This window comes from Paracoccidioides lutzii (genome assembly GCF_000150705.2).
Source record: "Paracoccidioides lutzii Pb01 unplaced genomic scaffold supercont2.12, whole genome shotgun sequence".
Taxonomy (NCBI): Eukaryota; Fungi; Ascomycota; class Eurotiomycetes; order Onygenales; family Ajellomycetaceae; genus Paracoccidioides; species Paracoccidioides lutzii.
This window is the reverse complement of record NW_015440958.1, coordinates 363327-384392: the sequence shown is the minus strand read 5'-3', so window position 1 is coordinate 384392 and position 21066 is coordinate 363327. Positions and strand designations below refer to the sequence as shown.

The window sequence follows — 21066 nt, the reverse complement described above, 5'->3', positions numbered from 1 at the left end:
GGAAAACGCGTGCAGAGCGCGGACGGACGTTGGACGGCGCAGTAAACCACTAGAAATTAAAGATGAAATATGGATACCGGAGCAAAGCTCCTCCGCCCCGAGCGCGCGAATTTGCAAAGACGCTGAGCCTGATTCAGATGGGCTTCAATAGTCAATGCCTGTAATCTGTACCACCGCGAGCGGTAACTGCTTTACCATCTAAATTTCTAGTGTTTGGCGAACCATTCCAAGGAGTCCTCCCAACGTCTGCTGCCGGAAAACCGCCCTCCTCACGCTCCCGCCGCGATGGCGCCCAACCTGGAGGTGCGGGCCCGCAAATTCCGTGCAATATTCGACAGAGCAAAAGCTACATATCTGAAGAAAAATCAATGGTATGTAGGATGTATGCAAGCCATGGAGAGAAAAGAAAAAAAAGAAAAAGAGGAAAAAAAGAAAAAAAGGAAAAAAAGAAGAAGAAAAAAAAAAAAAAAAAAAAAGGCAGACCCAATTTCTAAGATAACATATAGCTCTATCTGACTAGAGGGGTTTGGCTTCACTGACCAAAAAGTAACCCATGAGAGCAGTGATAATCAGGTAAACAGGCCTTCATTCTGGGGCTGGCTCCCGGTCGAGATCCAGATCAATATTTTTAGCCACTGTCGTCTGCAGGATATAGTCCACTTGCGGCTGGCCTCCAGAGCCTTCACCACTCTCATTGATACCCACGAAGAAGCGATTTCGCGGAAATATCTACGGCTTCGACGACATGGAAGTTTGCCGTCTCCCATCGATGAATCAAGAACATATACACGGGAGCCGGAGGACGACGTGATCCTCCTCTCTGATTTGTTTCCCCCTCCCCGGCGTGAAAATAGCGACCAGGGCGTCTATACTTTTCGATATCTCTGGAGTTTGCGGAAGCGCCAGGAAGTGTGTTCGAAGTTGTCGTACTATCTTGCAGATAGAGTGCTGGATAGATATATGCAAACTTCACCGGAAAATGAACCCCCGTTTGCCTCCAAAAAGGATTTACAGGCCTCTCATGAGTGTCGGGTAGCTCAGCTGCAATTCAAGCTCACCCCTCTCATGTGTGTAAATATATACTTACTTCTCGATGCTACCCCCATATCCATCGATCAGATTATGATTATCTCCATATTGACAATCACTCCCAGGTTTTACACCCTCTTTTTCCTAGAAACCTACGCCCGCGCCCGCCTCGACCTGCAATCCGATCTCTACGCCACATACCTAGCCGGTCGACTCCCCGTCCCAATCCAACCTCCCGACCGCTCTCGAATGTTCCGCAAACTGCAAGCCGAAATCGTCAGAACCCCTCCCTTCACCAACACCCGCACCTTAATCTCCACCCACCACTGCACCCACCTTCTGGTCTCCTATCTGCGCTTCACGCTCTCTCCAGAACCACCCTTCCACACATCGTGTGACCCATGGATCAGCATGCTGCTTACCACATCCGGCCTGGGCCGTATTGCTGAATTTTTTGCAGCGGAAAAGGGCGGGGGGAATAACCAACGGACCATGCGGAAGGAGTTTATGCGCAATATGCAGGCGGATTGGGACGCGAGTAGGAACGATGTGCGGGCTTGCATGGTGTATGGGGATGGGGAGGAAAGCGTGAAACCGCCTCCTATACGGGAGATTTGGTTTGAAGCGGCAAGGACTGAGATGCGGGTTCGCGGGGTGTTGCCGCATCAGACGGAGGATTGGGTGGAGGTGAGCGGAGGGGCGAGGATTAGCATTGGTTGTCAGAACTGTGTATCTGAAGATGGGTGGTTGGCATGATGATTTGCATTGTCCATTTATATTTTTATTTATTTATTTATTCTTTTTTTTTTTACCTGTTTTCCCCCTCATTCTTATTCTTTCTCATTTCCTTTTATTGTTTAGGTTGCACGGTTTGTGGGGAGTTGTTGGATAGATTGGATAGATTGTGTCTTTGTATCGAGCCATTCGCTGTGGTATTCTTAGAGTAAAATGTGGTCATGCTAGATGAATTCTAGTCTTACGGATATTGTGATTTGATATATCAACAGCTCACAGCTCACAGCGTACAGTTATAGATTGTATAACTATAACCAACCAGTTAGCTATGATATTTACTGGTTAAGCATCCCGGCAACTGTGGCAGAACTGTGGTTTCAACGCTTAGCACTGGTCTGAGAGAATTGAACGGCCTGAAACCTTCGAAGGTTTATTTCAACTAACCTTCACTCATCACCAAAAACCGTGCCTCATTTCTACGCATCCCACCCCTGGACAAAGTATTTAAAGCATTTCTATGGATAAGCATGCCAAGTTCGAGTGTCTCCACTAACGGGGGTTCTGCATATTTGGCTCATTGGATTGAAACTTCTCCAGGTTTTCCCTGCAATCCTCACAATTCCTCACTTGTAGTCTCCTGACCTTTCCCCCCTCCAGGGCCTAGCTTCATGGATTAGTCGCGGGCTATGTATGGTGCTTTACATACTGAGCCACCATGCAAGGAAACCGGGCCAGTCTTCGGGAAACATTCAAGGTTGAACTCAGTGCATCGTTTGGCGGTGCGTATTTCTCGAGATACCAGTTCACCCGTGCGGGGCAGATAAATGTCAGTCACCTTCCTTACCATGACACCATGACACCAACACCATGAGTGTTTTGGATATTCTGCTTGTCATTATATTGACACGCATGGTTAAGTCTTATTGATAACGCCAATCAATATTAGTTTGACTTTTGTGTCGGCTGCGAAGTGGTTGTGCCGGGTCAGCCGAAGGACCGACCTGTCGAAGCGGACTTGTCAATGCACTCATCCCCACTTCCTACATACGATCTGTTTTCCAATCCATTCTCTTTTATCCTGTGCCAGGAAATACTATCCTCTTCCTTTGAGGGACTGTCAACGACACAGAACCTGAGTTGCTTGCTTTCTGATTGTCACTCCACTGAAGCGATTTTCGAGTGGCTCGGTATGGCAAAAGCCGCCTGAGTTTCTCAGTACATCAAGGGAAACCCAGGTGTTTTAACCGCTGGATGGCATTCCTAGTTGTCTTGCCCAAGAGTGGCTAATAAATTCCCGCTATTTGGTCATATATTTTATGCCCTGCTCTGGGGACTTTCCGGAGCCTTTCAAGGGCCATGCCATTCTTTATTGTACTTGATAATCCGCAAACAGCGTGGTCACCGGGGTCCATTATCCAGGGCAAAGTCGTGTTGAATTCAGGCCAAGACGAGGCGGTATCGTCTGTAACCATTTGGTTTTTGGGGAAAGCAAAGACTCGGTTTAGAACCTCAGACGGAGGCCCATATACGGGACGTGTCCAATTTTTCTCGTATTTTCAACAGTTGTTCCGTGGGAACTATACCTTCTCTGCCTCCAAACGTCTCGAATGGCCTTTCCAATTTGTCTTCCCGGACACACCAGTTAACAAACAATCCGACGTCACTCAGGGTAACTTTTTGCGACGCTTGGATGGATATCCGCTTCCACCAACCTTTAGATACGAGTCCGTTTATCTTACCTCGAACGAAACGCACTGTCGTATACAATATCAGCTATCCGCAGAGCTTCAACGCCCGTCGTCCTTCAGTTTATCATCTGGAACTTTGCGTGCGCAAAAATCACTAAGCTTTACACCTCACCGCTCAGAAGCTTCTCCAGCAACAAACTTTTCACCCACACCATCCACTTGGACCGTCTTCAGCAAGAAAATCCTTCCGGAATACGAAAACTACGAACCAACCATGAAAGAAAAGGTATCCTCCATCTTCTCATCCAAAACCAAACTCCCCAGCTCAGCCTTCAAAATCATCACCAAGCTACCCGACAAAGTGGTCCTAGGCCAATCAATTCCACTGCTGGTCAGTGCCACACACATCCCCGAACTCTCCACTACCGAAATCGTCCCCATAATCCGCCTCCGCCACCTATCTCTAACCCTCAAAACGCACACATCGTTCTGCGGCATCTCGACATGGGGAGGAACGCACGATGGCAACAAGGATGAAAAGCTCATAGTAGCCGACCGCACCAACCTTGACATCCTTCTGGAAAGCCAGCCATGCCACCTGGGGTTGCCTTTAAACAACTCCTGCCTCCAATCACTAGCGCCTAGCTTCGTGAGCGATATCATTCGGCGCAGCTATAGCTTGCACCTAAAGATTATGGTGGAGTGTGCTGGATGCACGAAGAGTATCCACGCGAGTAGAATGTGGTTTGATGTCATGTCGTCGAGTTATTTGCAAGTGCCTCTCGGACCGGCACCCATAGAGGAAGACGTGGTGGCGGTGGTGGGGGAGGAGATGCGAATGTGTTCTGGTGTTGTGGGAAGGTCTTGGGATCATGCGCCGGAATATGACTTTGTTGATTCGAAAGGGAACCAGAAGCCCGACCTAGAGCTACCCGCATATCAACCCTAAGTCGCTTGGGTTGTTATTTGTCTTTTTTATTTTGGGGTTTTTATTTTTCATTTCTTGTGGGTTATATTTACGACAGACACTCGCAATGTTTAGGTTCAATTGAGCGTTTTAGTTTAGGATTCTTCTGTGATTTCTGTTATCGCGGATGATTCATGCCCTTCTACAGATACCCTTTCTGCATCAAAATGGCCTTTGAAATATTATACAGTGTTTGAAATTTTTTTGACCTCTATTTGTATCGTCAGAGAAAAAGAGAATTACCGTTTAAATTGCTCCAAGCTGTTCATTATTTCATTCGTCATCCGCAATGTGTGCACAAGATTTAAGAATGCTTATTCTGACTCTGCGCCCATCCTATGACCCCTGATCGCTCGCAAAATAAGTTTCAACAGTAGGTCAACTACGGTGGGCAGGACAAATTTGACTGGAGTTTCCACTAGGATGTCTGTGGTTTGATTTCTTCAGCAACCTTTGGGTGTAGGATATTTGCAAGAGGCGCTAGTGACGATTGTATAATTACCGAGTGAGGGCCGACGGTGGGAGAAGTGTAGGTATGAAAACAGGCTTCCACACATTAATAATACCTTGAATCATCCCCCAAACGACTATGATCGAGGATATAGCATGGTGACGGACGACCAGACTTCAGCGAGGCTAAGCAGCTCGAATTTTAGTCGCAGTGAATGATGAGCAGTTCGATGTGTTCGAGATTGCCCATAGTTTTGCTGCGTGTCGACTAAACAGGCTTCACGAACTGAACAACTCACTTTGCCATCATCAGTCATCCTTCGATGCCCCAGAGTTTCACCGTACGGTCGTGACCGCAGCTAGCAATCCATTTCACATCATCGCTTACATCAGCACTGAGAACGTTTCCAGCATGACCGCTCAGCGACTTGACGAGTGCCCAGTCGTCAGCACTGAATACATTGACATTCTTGTCGAAGCCACTGGAGACGAAGAAAGTGCCTGACTTCTTTGGCTGCACGGATTGGGACGACGACGAGGTTAATTGGTCAACAGGTGGCGTGGAAGGGCTGACAGGACTAGTCATTCCATCGCCATTCTGGTCTTGCAACGGGACGGACGGAAGATATGAAGACGACGTTTCAGTTCCTTTGTACCATCTGAGGTCTGAGACAACACCTCGATGAGCTCCTACCCCGCCAATACATCGCACTTGTCTGATATCCCAGCATTTAACCCAGCCGTCGCCAGATCCAGAGAGCACGCGATATCCGTCAACACCCCAGTCCAAACCGTATATTTCTCGGATATGTCCCTCCAGAATCATGACCGTTCGACCAGTACGTAGATCCCAGATACGTCCATAGCTATCAAGACCGCCGCTGGCAAGAAGGGAGCCATCCGGATTAAACGCTAATGAATATACTTCTCGAGAATGGCCCTCCTGCAAAAGGAGCTCTGTGCTCGTTGTAACATCCCAAAGTCGCCACGTAGTGTCGTAGGAAGCAGACGCCAAGAAGTCTCCTGAGGGGTGGAATTCGACACGGCAGACGCGTCCGGAGTGACCCGATAGTGTCGTTACTGGTATATCCTGTGTGAGAGACCAAAGATTGACATTCCCTTCGCCGCCACCAGATGCAAGGTTGATGGACGACTCAGATACATTCGATTCAGGCTTCGTAGCGCCTGGAAACCAAGAAATGCCTCCAACACGGTCGGTATGGCCTCGTAGCGTGGTTTTCTTATTCAAACTTGGTACATTGAGAAGTTTAATCCCCCCGCCCCAGTTTCCTGCGGCAAGCGTTTGACCATTGGGAGAAAAACGGACGATGCTCACTGGCCGCTCGCCGGCAATTTGGGATCCGTAGAGGTCGAAACTTTGCAATTTCTCTTTAATCGCCTTGCGATGCTTTATATGTGTCCGTAGGGGGATGGTTGATTCCTCTTTCTGCCGCTCAATCCTGGCCTTTGCCCGTGGCAGCGAAAACCTAGCTATTTTCTTTCGCGCCTCCAGTAATTCCGGGCCGCCCTCAGTATAGAATTCCTCCTCGCCTTCTCCTTCCTCTTCCTCCTCCTCCTCACCCTCTTTCATAAGTTCATCCTCCCCTTCTTCACCACCAGCAGCTCCAGCAGCCTCCTTCTGCTCTTCAAGGTCGGTCAAGAGCTCACGCAATCGATCTCGTCGGTCAGTGGCATCTTCAGCGAAGAGGGTTATGGGTTGTCCAAGCTCGCGTAGTCTAGCACGAACTCGACCATCATCTGTGGGGACTGCAATCGCAGCAGCTCTTCTTCGACGAGAGAACTGGGAAAGAATGGCGGAGGCTTTCTCGGGAGCAATACCCGCAGTTGCAGAGGGCATATCATAGTCTCGGTCCAAGGCTAAGCTTCCAGAAAAGCAAATTATTAGGATACTACTTCAACGGGGAAGGTTTTCTTTTTTCTTTTTTCCTTTTTCTTTTTTCCCTTTCTTTTTTTTTTTTTTTTTTTTGGGGGGGGGGGAGGAAGGAGAACATGATCGTTATCCATTTTTAGATATTTATTACTTACGGATGTTGTTCAAGTCAACTCCCATTTCCGTATCCTATTCCAAGACGACAGGGAGCTGATCAGTTAAGGCCGGACAATGGAAACGGGCTGGACGAGCAGGTCCTTTTGGAGAGACATTTTGTGAACATGGTCATGCAAAGAGAGGGTGTGTAAAGCAAGGGGTAATGGAGAAATGAAGTGATATATATCACCATACCTCTGGAGCATCCTCCACATAAGCTCTCCTTGAGGGATGCATTTTGCCCAAGTTTCCGGCAGAAATGAGTATAACGCGATTGGAGGAATGCGAACGTGATTCGCCAAACATAAACCAATGAATGTAAATTCAGTGAATATGGGCGTTTTGTATACTCTTCAAGGATTCTCGAGATACCGTCATTGCTGGCAAGTAGTCATAAATCTATATATATGTGCGGAGGAGTTGACCCACAAACTATAGTTTTAATTACAGTTTAACGTGGTTTGAAAAAGTTGGGATGTTGGTTTAGAAGTTGGGCCCACTGTTTTAAAACCATGTGATCATCAACCGGGTCCCATCTGACATAAACAAACACAACAGTCAGCAAACACACACACACACACACACACACACACACACACACACACACAAAAATATCTAACTGGCCAGTTAGTTAGTTGCACCAACACATATTACGTATTACTAATACATCTCTCTTCAACCTCGTCCCTCAACACCCGGGCTAGGGGGGGGTCAAGGGGCTGGGATTGGCTTAACTAGCTTAGAATTAGTTTATTAGGTGTGCAAATCATGTCGCTGTGGTTTGATGCTCGATGCCTTAGAGTGTCATGTGACATCCCACAAGCGTCCCGACCTGGTTGATGCGGCCTGGCCGCGAGCTCAAACCTCAACCTCAACATTTGACATCAACAATTGAATTCTGCAAGTATTCATTGCACCAGGGTTCTGGTTTTCCCCAAGGGTTGAAGGACCCACCGCCTGCAAAGTTATAGATACCATGTATAACTTGATCTTTGTTTGCTTTTAAACTCTAGCCTCATCTGCTATCCATAGTTAGTCACACCATAGATTTCGAAGTTTAGTCCTTTCACTCTTTGGCTTGGTATTCATGGCGCAATTAAAGCAACAGATCTTACCGCCAATCTGTATCAACAGATTTGGAGTTGATCTGTTCAAAATTTCAGAAAGCCGTGGAGCCTGCCAGAGGCCCAAAAGTCTAATAAGTATGCTACCAAATATTTGGTGCAAACGCTCCATTTCTGATGCAAGGTGCAAGGCTTGAGAGCGATTCTATCTCCCAGGGCCCCCCCCCCCCCCCCCCCCTCGGAACCTGCAGATCTACTTCACCCAGTGTAATGGGATCAATCTGTTTATCTGTTGTGCTCTTTACCTTCGGTATGCACAAGACATGTCTATGACTGTCTCACCAGTTAAATCTCAGTATTTATAGTAGACGAATCAGGTTACCTAAGCGATTCGCTCCTCTTTGAACTGTAACTGTAAAGTTTAGCAACACTACATCTCTTCAAGATTGCTGGCTGGATGTTACACTTCCTGCAGACTCTGCTCCATTAATTCAAAGTCTCTCATATCAATATTTCTATCTACTCTTGCTGCGTGTTCTCAACTTCTATGGAAAGATGGAGGAAGTCATTTCAACTGCAGTTCCTTGTCAAGCGGATCAGAAGAGTTACAAACTCCAGTTGATTCCAAAGGACGTCATCCCATCATGGGGCAGGCGAACTGAAGTCCCTCGACTTCATGGCGCGTTGTCTCTCGTGATCATGATGGCATGTCCTACCACAATACTCTTCTGGTATGTGGCCCTACAGCATTTTGACGGATCCTTACTGTCGGCTGCTGTGGCCCTCAAAAACGAGGGTCTCTTTTCGTTTTATCACCAGTACTGCCCAGTCCCCAATTTGCAAACTGCCTTGGCATATGGAGGATGGGTTCTATTCCAGGCCCTGCTTTACAGCTTTCTCCCAGGGTCAACTCAGGAAGGTCAGCCAACCCCTGCGGGGAACGTTCTGAAATACAAAATCAATGGGATGTTGGCTGCGATGGTTACTGTGTGGCTATTTGCCATTATCAGCTTGTATGGAGGGTTTCCGGTTTCAACTTTCGTTGCCGACAATTGGGGTTCACTGCTTACCACTTTCAATATCTATGGCTTGTTTCTCACCCTGGCCTTCTACCTAAAAGCCCACCTTTGGCCATCTCATCCTGAGGACAGAAAGTTCAGCGGTTAGATCATGCAGCTCTTCCTTCCCGATCCCTTCACCGCGTTAACATTGCCACAGGATCTCCATTGTACGATCTTTACATGGGAATTGAGTTGAACCCACGCTTGGGCCAATCCTGGGATATGAAACTGTTTCACAATGGCCGTCCTGGCATCATTGGCTGGATATTGATGTGAGATATGGAAAATCTGTTCAGCTGTGTATCGTAGCTGAACGTATTCAATGATATGCCCCCGTGGACTAACAAGGATAATATAGTGACATCTCATTTACTGCGCTGCAATTTTGTCGACACGGATACATTACAAACTCGATTCTAATTGTTGATATCCTCCATCTGACGTATATCGTGGATTTTTTCTTCAACGAAGACTGGTGTGTTTACATGAAAGCGAAATTTGCCTGTATACCTGCTAATGCAAGTTTCATTTAGGTACCTCAAAACTATTGACATGGCTCACGACCACGTTGGATTTTATCTAGCCTGGGGTTCCGCAGCCTGGCTCCCGACAATATACACGTTGCAGCCCCAGTTTTTAGCTGTTCACCCGGTTACTCTGTCTCCAACTGCAGCTGCTACGATTTTGACTGCTGGTCTTGGTGGATATGCACTTTTCCGGTCTGCGAATCACCAAAAGTTCCTCGTGCGTGATACCCAGGGCAAATGTTTGATTTGGGGCAAATCTCCAGAGTTTATCCATGGCGAGTACAAAACCACAAACGGTCTGACTCATAAATCGATCATAATCTGTTCCGGTATGTTATTCTGCCATTTTTCTTTTACCAATTCTGTCACTTGACTTTTTTGTGAAGTAGTTTACTAACATAGACATGCACTTCTTTTTTTTTTGTCTCTGGCAGGATGGTGGGGGGTTGTCCGTCATGCGAATTACTTGGGAGATCTCATCCTGTCCTATGCGATGTGCGCTACCTGCGGATTTACCCATTTGCTCCCGTGGACATATGCTCTATTCATGACAACAATTCTTGTCCACCGGTGCTATCGAGATGAACAGCGATGTATCAAGAAATACGGGAAGACTTGGGAGGAGTACTGCAACAAAGTCAAGTGGAGGATCATCCCTGGGATCTTTTAAGTGTCGCCCCAATCATGTGAAATCGTTTATCTCGTAGGGCCAGAAGAATATCAGGAGATTGAAATGGATTAAAAGGTATTGTCCCCTTTGGGCCAGCATTTAAGGTATATCCCATACAAGATGCAGATATATTCGTGTTTGAAGGTATGGGCAGGGAAATGCACTGCGGACAAAACAAATGTGCCAATTATCTTGATATTCGACATTGTCATGAGATGGATGGAAGGAGAGCTTTTGAGGAGAGATCAACATTGGAATAGGGCCAAATGTTGCATGCCCCAGTTTATGTATATATGTTTCACTCCTATTTCAATACCCAAACATCTTGTTGATGCCTCGGCGATTGAAGAGAAACTTTACGTTGAACCACTAGGTGACTCCCAAGTTACCAACCACGCTGCCCTGAACCTCAGAAAGTGGACGTGTGGAATAGAGTTTGATATACCGGCGGTAGCTTGTTTCTTGTAACTAACTTAGTTACGCGCGTTTATTACTAAGCGCGTACGCAGGTAACTGGTTACTTTGTCAATGCGGTATATAATGGTCGCTTCATAGTTACCTACGAGATATTTTTAGCTCTTCCTGTTTTTTTACTTGCAGGGATAATGCCCACATATTACTTTACTATGCGAAATTGCTGGTTAAAGCTGCATGAACCGAACTGCCGATTGGTCAATTGCTTTGCATTGTCGAATAAACTAATTTTTGGCGCCTGCGTCAAACTGAAACTTCCCAGCCTTGACTTTGAACGTTCATCGAATTTCTTCAAAAAACGAACTCTCCAATAAAACAACGCATATTATGTTTATACGCGTCTTTATGTACGATTGCTATGGCTGGAACTTCTTTGTAACGATTTCATCCTGAAACATCCGGCACATGCGTCTGACCTACGGAGATTTCCCGAGCTTGTCCCAATGCTCTCACAGATCTTACCTGCACAGGAGGGCAGAGTTCCGTACTTAGTATGGACAGGGCGATAGTGGCCAGAGCAAGCCGGCTACAGGGCTTGGCCCAAATGCGGCTGTGGAACGTGGTGGGCTCCGGTTGGTCCCTATGGTCTGAATCAGCTTCTCATGGAACCAACTTTTCTCGAGCCCCTTGCACATCCGCAGTTACACGATCTCGGGGCGTGGGAGCGGACAGATCGTTCCACTCGAGCCCTTCCCCACTAGCGGAACATCGTGTGTCCTATCGCATCGCAGCGTCAGCTTCCGGAAAGGGGCACAAACTTTCACCTACAAAAAATGTCATAAATTTTAATCCTGGCAAGACGGACGCGATTGGTCTACAAAAGGGGGTAACCGCTCCGGCCTGGAAGAGGACTCGGTTTGATAGTGGAGAGGATGCTTTTTTCGTGAGCAAAATCGACGATGAAACCAATTCTGTTGCTTTCGGCGTGGCAGACGGGGTGGGGGGGTGGGCTGAATACGGCGTGGATCCGGCGGATTTCTCTCATGCGTTGTGCAGTAACATGGCCCAGGTGGCGTTGGATTGGGATAGAAAATTCGATAAATTGAGGGCCAGGACCCTTATGCAGGGGGGCTATGAGAGATGCATAGCAGATCGGACAATTTTTGCGGGTGGAAGTACAGCTAGTGTTGGTGTTGCTCATCAAGACGGCAAGGTGGAACTTGCAAAGTATGCACCTATTTTCACCACAAAAGAATCGTGTAAGTTTTCAATACTAACAGTTTAATTTAGCCTCGGAGATTCAGGATCCATTCTTTGCCGTCTTGCAGCCATTCATCATTATTCAGTCCCTCAAACCCACAATTTCAATACCCCATACCAGCTTACCTTAGTTCCGCCACTTATGCGACTCCAATCTTCAATATTCGGAGGACGTGTTTTCGAAGATTTCCCTTACCACGCGAACGTAACCAATTTGACAATGCAACATGGCGACGTGCTTATTCTCGCCACTGACGGGGTTCTGGACAATTTATTCAACCAGGACATTCTAAATATCGTAACCAACCAAATGATATCTACGGGTGCTTGGAATGGCTCTTCAGACTCGGGAATCAGTGTTTCTGCTGAACTTGATAACCTGACACATGTCGGAGGTCTTGTCCCATCCTTAGGAATCTCCCTGTCACCAAACAACCATATTCCCAATCGCCAAATGCCCTATGCTCAAGGACAACTTCATACTCTGCAAAGTCTCCTTGCACTTTCAATTGTTCAGCAGGCAAAAGTTGCCAGTATGGATTATCACCGGGACGGGCCATTTGCAAAACAGGCACAAAGATATCGTACCTTGGACAAATTCCGAGGTGGCAAGGTAGACGACATCTGTGTTGTTATTGTTGTAGCAGTTGAGGAAGGGAGAGCTGGGCCTTGACACAATCCCTCCATGGTATCAAAATGCAAGGCAAAAGGGATAAGAAGATACGAATGACTGACCGCTCACGAATCCCACATCTTGACATAGTGGCGGAAAGGGACTAAAAAGGAAGAAACATTCATTATCGAGATCAGGGGATGCACATATTATCCCCCTGATGGCGGCCGTGCTCCAGTCATGGGTCATCAAAGATGTGTCTCGACACATGAAAGAAACGACATGGTGACCCAGCTCCTATCATCCAATGTTTTCATCCGTAAGGGTGTTGTAACATTTTCCTCCAAAACATCACAATCACATCAAACTTGGATACCTTCCCTATCGCCTCGCATCCGACGCACTATATTCTCGTCACTGCATCACCCATATTTATTTTCTTACTTCGCTGTACCTTTTGTACCCTCGGGGGATGTCTCAATCCCTTCCGATGTTCTGTTCATATTCATTGTTGAACCATAAAGTGATATGCTGTACCAGTAGAAAAACATTTTTTGCACATATTTAAATAGCTTGAAAGGGTCCTAAGCGATATGGAATTCTCTCTAAATCCTAACTCCAGTTTTTTATTTATTTATTTTCTTTTCTTTTATTTTTATTTATTTATTTATTTATTTTAAATATCATGATTCTTTAAACTCGACGTCTTAACAGTGTTTTCTTTTACAAGGATGACCAAAGCACCCTTGGAAGACACAACGGCCAGCGGAGTTTATGTCTGAATACATAATTATTAGTTCTTTACAACTGTGGTAGTCAAGGGCTTAAAAATAGATTTCTAATCTTTGTGATTGAGGTATTTTTTTTACTTGAGCAATGGACACATGTTTCTGACGAATGAGAGTACCTTCGTCTGATTCAGGAAGAAGGAGAAGATTTTAATGGAAACCTAGAAAGGCTGATTACAGAATTCCCCAGAATGCCTGTTATATATTAATATTTAAGCTTGAAGAGATAGAGGACGATTTATATACTTTTGCGGAAGTAGAAACCCTGGAAGTATATAAATCTGGTAACGCAAAAATGGTAATATATGTATTTAGGCTAATGGAATGAGAGAAACAAATTCAAATATTCTTAATGCAAGTTTGTTTATTTAGTCCTTCTGTGTTAAACCTCAACCACATATACAGAAAGGACATAAAATAAGACCTTAGGCCTGTACAATTGATAGTTTCTACAGTGGGGTCCCGCCCTTCTTAGCACCAGGAAACGAATCCAACAACACGTCCCAAAGAGGTTTCCCACCCCTGGTAAGATCGGAAAATGAAGGACAACTGAGGTCAAGAAGAGGAACATTAAGAGTTTCGGTGATTAGCTTCAAGGGCGCTTCGACTGCGGCAAAAGCACGAGGCAGAGTGCTCGGAGCAAGCGCCTTAGCGATTTGGAGAATGAAGCAGATAAGATTGTTGGACTCCAACAGCTGGCCAGCATTGGCGATGCCGGTGGTCAGATTTCCAAGGTCAAGACCAGCAAAAGTGTCGACTTTGCCCATGTTACCTCCGATGCTGCAATGGAATGGCATGGTTAGTTGACGGATCATCTTTCATATATCAACACAGGTTTCTGAGACGCAGGTTGGTCCATGCTTACCTTGCCAATTGGGGATATTTCAGAATAAAGCTGACAAGATCAGTATTAAAGCCGACCAAACCCCAATCGACTGGCCTGCGGTACCAGTTCTCTGGAATGCGTTCCCAGCCCTCTTTGTACTCGAGATGATCCTCATCACCATAAACACCATAGAAGTCCCGAATAATTTCCTTTGCTGTAATTCGACTCTGGTTAGCATTCTTGACGGCTACGATATATGAGGAAATTTGACTCACTTAAAGCACCTTCCGGGTTCGCTCTAGAATAGTTCCCAAGCAATCGGCCGGGAAATATATATCCAGCGTTGCGACTGACCAAACCCGTAAAGGGACCGTAGTAAAAATATGGGTTCTCCAATTTGCTCTCCTGGAACCGATTTGCTGCCCGTTTTGCCATGATATCTATATTATAACCTCCGGTTGGGTGTTCTCTGCTCATGTTATACCAGCCCAGAAACTTCTCCATATGAAGGGTGTGGGCATTTCCTGTCGCATATAGATCATCACGAGTGTTGGAGGAGTCTGATTCGATCAAATTATGTGATCCTATTAGACCTTGTGGGGTTCCTGAGATACATTATCAATGATGCTGGTCCTGATTTCGCAAAAGGATTTTTTTCCACACATACTAACTAAACCAAGAAGATCGTGCAGTATGTTTTCAGACTGGGTAGTTGGTCCGCCAATGCTGAACCCGGGGGTCAGAGAGATTGGATTGCCAGCCCATACAGTTCCCAGGACACCAAGGATTGTAGCAAGGTCAAGGCCCATTCCAAATACTATATGGCAAAATCATATTAGGTTGAACTCAGGGGTACGGCATTTCATATGTAGATAATTCTCACCGCGGTTGATCGCGAAGATAACTTGAGCTGTCTGCAAGTTCATGTTAGATTCTTAATTGTCTAAGGAAGAGAAATGTTTAATACAGTTGTAACTCCGTTATGTGGAATATACCCATGGTTTGCCAACGCATTCAGACCCGCGCAGGGTCCTCGCTGGTCACCAGCTTCGAAGTTTGGAGGTAAAAAGGCATGTTTTCCAGTAACTATGTTAAATGTCAGGCATATTCACAAGTGGGCTATGCCCGTGTATATCTCACCATCAATTGGCTCATTTATCGAATCAAAAGGAAATCGCTTTGCCAGCTTGGGTTTCAGCTCAGCCTGAAGCTTCGCGTAAGGGCAAGGCTCCTCTGCTCGTTCTGCATTGAATCTTGCAATATTCTCTGCAGTCGGCAAGGCATTGACGAGGATATCCACCCCTAGGAAAGGAAGGAAAAATGAGAGAATTGAAAAGGACTTCATCACCAGCGCAAATGTAACCATCCTAGAGAAAGAAAGAAAAAAGACTGGACGTTGATATCTGCCAATAAAAGTGTCCAAAGAGGATGCTGAAGAGGAGTGGACAAGAACGAATGACCAAAAACATTAAAAAAAAAAAATGGAATGATTGGTTAAGCACTTTGTAGTGTCGCAAAACTCACATCTCTCCGAAAAATATCACGGAGGATGAACATGAGATAGAGAGGCAGTTGGCATAAGGGAAATACGAAAAGGGAGCAAAATAAACCCAAATAATGTGACAGTACGGATTCCCTGAGTGCCTCGGAAACGCCTTGAAAGCTGAAAGACCTTAAGAGGCATGTGGAGAAGAGGATATCCCCTAGCTGGCTTGTCCAGTATGCGGGATTCCATACCGACAAAGATTTGATAGCCAAAGAAACATGGCTTAAAATGGGCCCATATTATCAAAATCAAGATCTGCAAAACCTTTTTGGCTCGGGGAGTAACTTGTAAGCAGTCACAGATGAAAGGGGCATAGCCCGTTTCAAGCTCACAACCTGGTGCTGGTAACCTCTGGTCCTTAATACGGAGTACTATGGAGCATCAACGTCGTTCCAAGGTTGTCTAACATAGCGCGGGATGAACACAAGGGTTCTTTTTCAATGGTGATGCAAATAACATGGTCGCAAAAGAGGGCACTGTCGCAAACGCCAGGGGCCGGTTCATGGCCTGGACCTGAAAAAGAAGGCTGGCAGTCGTGCTTCTCTTTATCTCCCTCGCCCTGTTTCTCTCCTATCTGCCATTAGAAGTGCGACCACTGGGAAGAGGGAGCAGTGGGCAAAGAGATGTTGAGGTTGAACTTAACTCACCTTGCAGACATTCGGCTGAAGGATCACAAGGCAACGCTAACCCTAACAAAGTTAACCCTCCACGTTCCAAGGTTTCCACGCCGCTCGTCAACATCAGTCCAGGAGAAAATATCTCCGGTGCAATTGTCAAAAAAGCATAACCAACTATGGGCAGGCACCTGAAAGTTGAACCCGTAGCCGAGATTTAACTGGCTAATTTCTGACGGGATGCGGAGTACAATCAGCCTTGACTGAGGTGAAGCAAGGGCAGGAAGAGACAGACGATGCGGCTGGCATATTATTATTTTTCTCTGAATACATAACTACATGGACCAACGGGCCGCTGTCTCAAGTGTACGTCGGGCGGGTAGCTTCATGCCTCTGGGCCTATCTATGATGCGATGGCTCCACCAGCTCCTCCATGTCGGGATTATAATTGGACTTCTAGGCTCGTTCCTGGAATCTTAAGGGGGTGCTCAGCTACTGATCGGCGATCAATGGATTCTCCTAATTCTTCCTCAGCGCCCATGAACTGGGGCAACTTCAGTGGGGATTTCTGCTGGCGGCGAGCAGCATGCTTGGCGTGTGCTCTCTAAATCAATACCATATGATAGATATTAAGACGCCTAGAATTGTCCCCTTGGTTTCCACGATCCCTTGTCTTCAAAAAGTATTGCTATTTCGAGGATTAGACGCCTGAAGGACGTCAATCAATATTTCCCGAACTGTCATATCCCTCTCTCCCTGATCCTTGCGTTGCATGGAAGATGATTTTGGGATCACAGACATTCATTATCATTATCTAGAACAGGGTCTCGCATTTCTTTCATTTAATGTTCAATACTGTCTTGGTGAAGACTCCCTCACCTCATCATGTATATTAGGCCCGCAGTTTGACTTCATCCTGTCGTTCTCTCGGCCTCTTCCTCATGTTTGGCAATTAGGCAGCCCGGCACCGTTGCGGTACTCCGATCGCGGATATGAAGGCTTTCAACACCGCTCTCACGGCATATACCGTCCTTATCTCAGCCTCCCAAGCACAGCGCTCTCAAGTCCCAGCATGCGCGGTAGGATGGGAACCAGAGGATGCATCATAGCAGAGCACATAGCTAATTGAAACCAGATCAATTGTACGAAACTAGCAATTGCTGAATTGTGCGCGCTCACTGACATAAAGTGTATGGATACCTGCAAAAATGCTGCGCTCCAAGCAAAAATCGGACCATGCGTGGAAACGACATGTAGTATCAGAGAATCGTTGAGTAGGTGGTATCTGCTTCGTGAATATAATGATAACTGCTGACTTAATGAAGCAACCAAGAGACTCTCTGACTTAAAGTGTGGGCGGCCGATTCGCGATCGAACTAAGTTGATTTCCATTACTGGCGTTACAGGAGGTGGCCTTGCGCTTCTAGCGTTTGCTTTGCGGATGATGGCTAGATTACCATTTTTCAATGGTGGCCAATTCGGAATGGACGATGTGATGATAGTTTTGGCAATGGTGGGTTCCCTAAGGCTCCTATGACCTATGGTGTGCGTGTGATTACTGAAGGTAGGCTAGGTGTTCACGATACCTTTCTCTGCATTTTCCGTTCTAAGTGAGTATCACTCCATTTTCCCATAGGTCCGCATAAAACGAATAAAATAAACTAATAGCCACTGTCAAACAGTCGCAAATGCGGGGCTGGGCAAAGACATCTGGCACGTTGCCTTCGACGACATTACAAACATTCTTTACGTATGTTTCTACGCTTCCTATCACCGTGCCTCTTTATGGCTGACAAGAGCTTAGATATACTACTTCGACGAATGGCTTTATTTTCTAGCCCTCATTTTCACAAAAGTATCTCTTCACTTTTTCTATTTAAGAATTTTTTCCAAAAAGAGTTTCAGGATAGCGATATACATCGTAATGGCCGTCACATTGGCATACGGTCTCGTCTTTATCCTTGTATCCGTCTTTCAGTGCAGGCCAATTGAATTAGCATGGCTGCGGTGGGATGAGACTGCGCCTGGTCACTGCAATGATATCAACATGCAGGGCTGGACGAGTGCCGGGTTTAACATTGTCCTTGACTTTGTCACTTTGGCTCTGCCTTTACGAGAGTTGTCCCAATTGGAGCTGTGGCGGAAGAAGAAAATCCATATTTGTCTCATGTTCAGTGTCGGATCATTGTAAGTTCGGATTTGTCTCTGAATAGCTATAATATTGTAGATGGAGCTGACAGCGAACTTGATAGTGTCACAATCGTCAGCATCCTCCGCCTACAGACGCTTCTCAAATTTGCCAAATCACACAATTTTACCTGTGAGTGTACCCATTACGTTATTTGCCAAAGAGGTGAAACTAACGTGCGCTCTCAGGGGATTATGTTGAAATGGGATACTGGAGCACAATTGAGATCCACGTTGGTATCATTTGTGCGTGCATGCCAGCCATGCGATCATTCTTCCGCAGAGTTTTTCCCACTCTGTTCTCCTACACCGAACATCAGAAATCAGGAACATTTGGTACTTTTAGCACATCCCACGATGAGGTCATGATGCGCAACTCAGAAAGATTGTCCCAAAAACCAAAATGCCACGAATCGGATGCGATGCCTCTGGTTGATGTTGTTAATTTCCAACAGCACCAGCGCAACTACTTCCACGCTGTCTAGCCTCTTTTACATTGATAATCCTAATCGAAAATGATTCTGCTGTGTACCCCAGTCATTCTTTCAACCAACTTATTCCCTTGTTAGCGTTTTAGACTTTAATTATCGTTTCATTTTCCCTGTTTTTTTTTTTTTTTTTTTTTTTTTTTTTTACATTATGGAGGGTCTTTGATACAAAATTTTCGCTTTTTAAACCACCCCCGATAACATTTTGTCAGCTTGACAAATCTCCTTAATTCTCCTTCTTTGGCCTCCATGTTTTATTTCTTGGACTTGGGTAGTGGGATACTTGGCCGCCTAGAAAACGGGTTTTTTCTTTTTTTGACTACTACGAATAATCTAGTGTTTCAATACAAACAAACTACTACACAGCGTACGTCTTATCACATTTCATAATAAGGAACTAGGTGAGACCGAAAATGGGCGGGGACAAAAAGTAACCTGTTGGAGCTTCATGTCTTCTGCAGCGGAGGCTCGAAGAAAACCCACAGTGCATCATCACATTCGACAAGGATGTCAGGAGGATACCTTGAGCCGCCGCCTCTGGCTTTACGCACCGTCCCTCCTGGAGCTTAGGGCTTACGCCAATCAGTAGAGAAGCGAATTCTTAGTGCTGTGCTCCGCCAAAACCCGGTTGTCCCAAAGGACAGAGACACGGGAGAGAACAGAGGAGCATCGGATGAAGCTATTGAAGAGACATCCTAGGAATTTCTGAGGATGCTGAGTTTACCACTGGATGGTTTTTGGAAATTCGGATACTTATTATCGGTTCGAGAATCCGGGGGCTAAAGAAGGTCTTTGCTGAAACGTGCATGATATGCAAAGGTTCAGCCCCCTTTTTGTTGATGGTTCCCCGATTACTCCTTTGCCGAAATCCCTGCTTGAATCAACTGTGGTTCCGCAACCTCGACAAAACCTGCTTCGAAATTTTGAGCCGTTGATTTGGGACCTGGCAATTAGTTGCGAGGGATGCTGATTTTCTTCTATTTTGCCATATTTAGAAAGGATACTCACTCTTGATAGATCTTTTAGGGCTATCTGCGGAATTTTACTCTTAGATTGCCATTGAATTCGCGCTAGAAACAGGAAAGAATGTTGAAATTTGCATTGAAAGGCCTCCTTTATACCGCAGGCAAACGTGGAGCCAGAGAGTAGTGGCAGAGAGGCAGGTGGTTGAGATGTGAGAATGTATTTCCATTCTTGAGTCCTCGAATTCATATCCCAACTTATATTAAGATGCTCACTCTTTGAGAAGCTGCAGAACAAAGCAATGCGGCCCGAAGGCCTGTTTCTCAAGTGTGGGCCAGGGTTCGAAAACTCTAGGCACGCGAGAAGAGCCAAATTATTTCCATCATTGCTTTCCAGTTCTGTAGCTAGTAATGTTTGCATCGTACTATCAAGACCGGAGTTCGGAGCGCTACGCTACGTACACATGTGCTAAACTGCGGATATCATTTAATCGCAATAATGTCTTCTTCTTTTTCATTTTCTTATTAAGATTTGCGACATTTTCATTGGGCAGAATTGAAAGAGATTTTCGTGATTAACTCGGATCAGAAATCAATATATATTCTATAAATATTCTTGCCCCAAGAACCTGATGGACACAGGACCATCCCCTTTCTTTGCTGGCTCCATATTTCCTGCTCGATGACGAAGTTGGCACTTGGGCTAAACCCGGGAGCATGGGAGGGGACACCACCAATAATAGACCAGGCTACGATCACTATGATCGACAGTTCTCCAGAGGCGGATTCAGTTCCCCAAGCGTTAGCTTCTCGGCGGCAAGGATTATACGGGTCGAACCGAACCGGTATGTTTCCGGTCATACAAACTTCTCCAACTCGTTATTCAAGCTCGGGATAGTTGCGTGGCTGTGACCTTCAAAAATTGGAAGTCCACAATGATGAAGAATTGTATGAAAAACATGGAATATTTCACACGATTTCTTTCTGCTAACTACTACCAAGCTGTCCCCGCTGCACTGGGTTTAACTGAGCATTGAGCAGTAAGCAGCCACATCGTGATCATGGTTCCTGTTATTCCACAACCCCCTGCACCCCAGCAATCAGCGTAGAAACATGCACCGGGATCTATC

At 45.9% G+C, this 21066-nt stretch overlaps 8 protein-coding genes across 8 annotated transcripts; 6 read left to right on the top strand and 2 right to left on the bottom strand.

Annotated features, from left to right (window-relative positions):
* Positions 1 to 285: 285 nt before the first annotated feature.
* Positions 286 to 1785, top strand: PAAG_04770 (F-box domain-containing protein; the record flags this gene model as incomplete). Its single annotated transcript, XM_015845366.1, has 2 exons — positions 286 to 371; positions 564 to 1785. 2 exons carry the CDS (start codon positions 286 to 288, stop codon positions 1783 to 1785), a joined length of 1308 nt encoding a protein of 435 aa, XP_015699592.1.
* Positions 1786 to 2479: 694 nt separating this feature from the next.
* On the top strand, positions 2480 to 2971 carry PAAG_04769 (hypothetical protein; the record flags this gene model as incomplete). The annotated part of the gene is made up of 2 exons (XM_002793194.2): positions 2480 to 2590; positions 2711 to 2971. The coding sequence occupies 2 exons, from the start codon at positions 2480 to 2482 to the stop codon at positions 2969 to 2971; spliced, it is 372 nt and encodes a 123-aa protein (XP_002793240.2).
* A 149-nt stretch (positions 2972 to 3120) lies between these two features.
* PAAG_04768 (hypothetical protein) lies at positions 3121 to 4401 on the top strand (the record flags this gene model as incomplete). The annotated part of the gene is made up of 1 exon (XM_002793193.1): positions 3121 to 4401. One exon carries the CDS (start codon positions 3121 to 3123, stop codon positions 4399 to 4401), a length of 1281 nt encoding a protein of 426 aa, XP_002793239.1.
* Positions 4402 to 5182: 781 nt separating this feature from the next.
* On the bottom strand, positions 5183 to 6727 carry PAAG_04767 (U4/U6 small nuclear ribonucleoprotein PRP4; the record flags this gene model as incomplete). The annotated part of the gene is made up of 1 exon (XM_002793192.2): positions 5183 to 6727. The coding sequence occupies one exon, from the start codon at positions 6725 to 6727 to the stop codon at positions 5183 to 5185; it is 1545 nt and encodes a 514-aa protein (XP_002793238.2).
* A 1808-nt stretch (positions 6728 to 8535) lies between these two features.
* Positions 8536 to 10238, top strand: PAAG_04766 (7-dehydrocholesterol reductase; the record flags this gene model as incomplete). Its single annotated transcript, XM_015845365.1, has 5 exons — positions 8536 to 9142; positions 9199 to 9313; positions 9400 to 9518; positions 9565 to 9897; positions 10003 to 10238. 5 exons carry the CDS (start codon positions 8536 to 8538, stop codon positions 10236 to 10238), a joined length of 1410 nt encoding a protein of 469 aa, XP_015699591.1.
* A 967-nt stretch (positions 10239 to 11205) lies between these two features.
* Positions 11206 to 12585, top strand: PAAG_04765 (5-azacytidine resistance protein azr1; the record flags this gene model as incomplete). The annotated part of the gene is made up of 2 exons (XM_002793190.1): positions 11206 to 11879; positions 11943 to 12585. The coding sequence occupies 2 exons, from the start codon at positions 11206 to 11208 to the stop codon at positions 12583 to 12585; spliced, it is 1317 nt and encodes a 438-aa protein (XP_002793236.1).
* Positions 12586 to 13762: 1177 nt separating this feature from the next.
* Positions 13763 to 15484, bottom strand: PAAG_04764 (hypothetical protein; the record flags this gene model as incomplete). The annotated part of the gene is made up of 7 exons (XM_015845364.1): positions 13763 to 14093; positions 14179 to 14353; positions 14415 to 14744; positions 14807 to 14956; positions 15023 to 15053; positions 15107 to 15225; positions 15280 to 15484. The coding sequence occupies 7 exons, from the start codon at positions 15482 to 15484 to the stop codon at positions 13763 to 13765; spliced, it is 1341 nt and encodes a 446-aa protein (XP_015699590.1).
* A 1807-nt stretch (positions 15485 to 17291) lies between these two features.
* On the top strand, positions 17292 to 18971 carry PAAG_04763 (hypothetical protein; the record flags this gene model as incomplete). Its single annotated transcript, XM_015845363.1, has 8 exons — positions 17292 to 17378; positions 17435 to 17573; positions 17625 to 17812; positions 17873 to 17909; positions 17982 to 18049; positions 18104 to 18486; positions 18552 to 18619; positions 18676 to 18971. The coding sequence occupies 8 exons, from the start codon at positions 17292 to 17294 to the stop codon at positions 18969 to 18971; spliced, it is 1266 nt and encodes a 421-aa protein (XP_015699589.1).
* Between the last annotated feature and the right edge of the window lie 2095 nt (positions 18972 to 21066).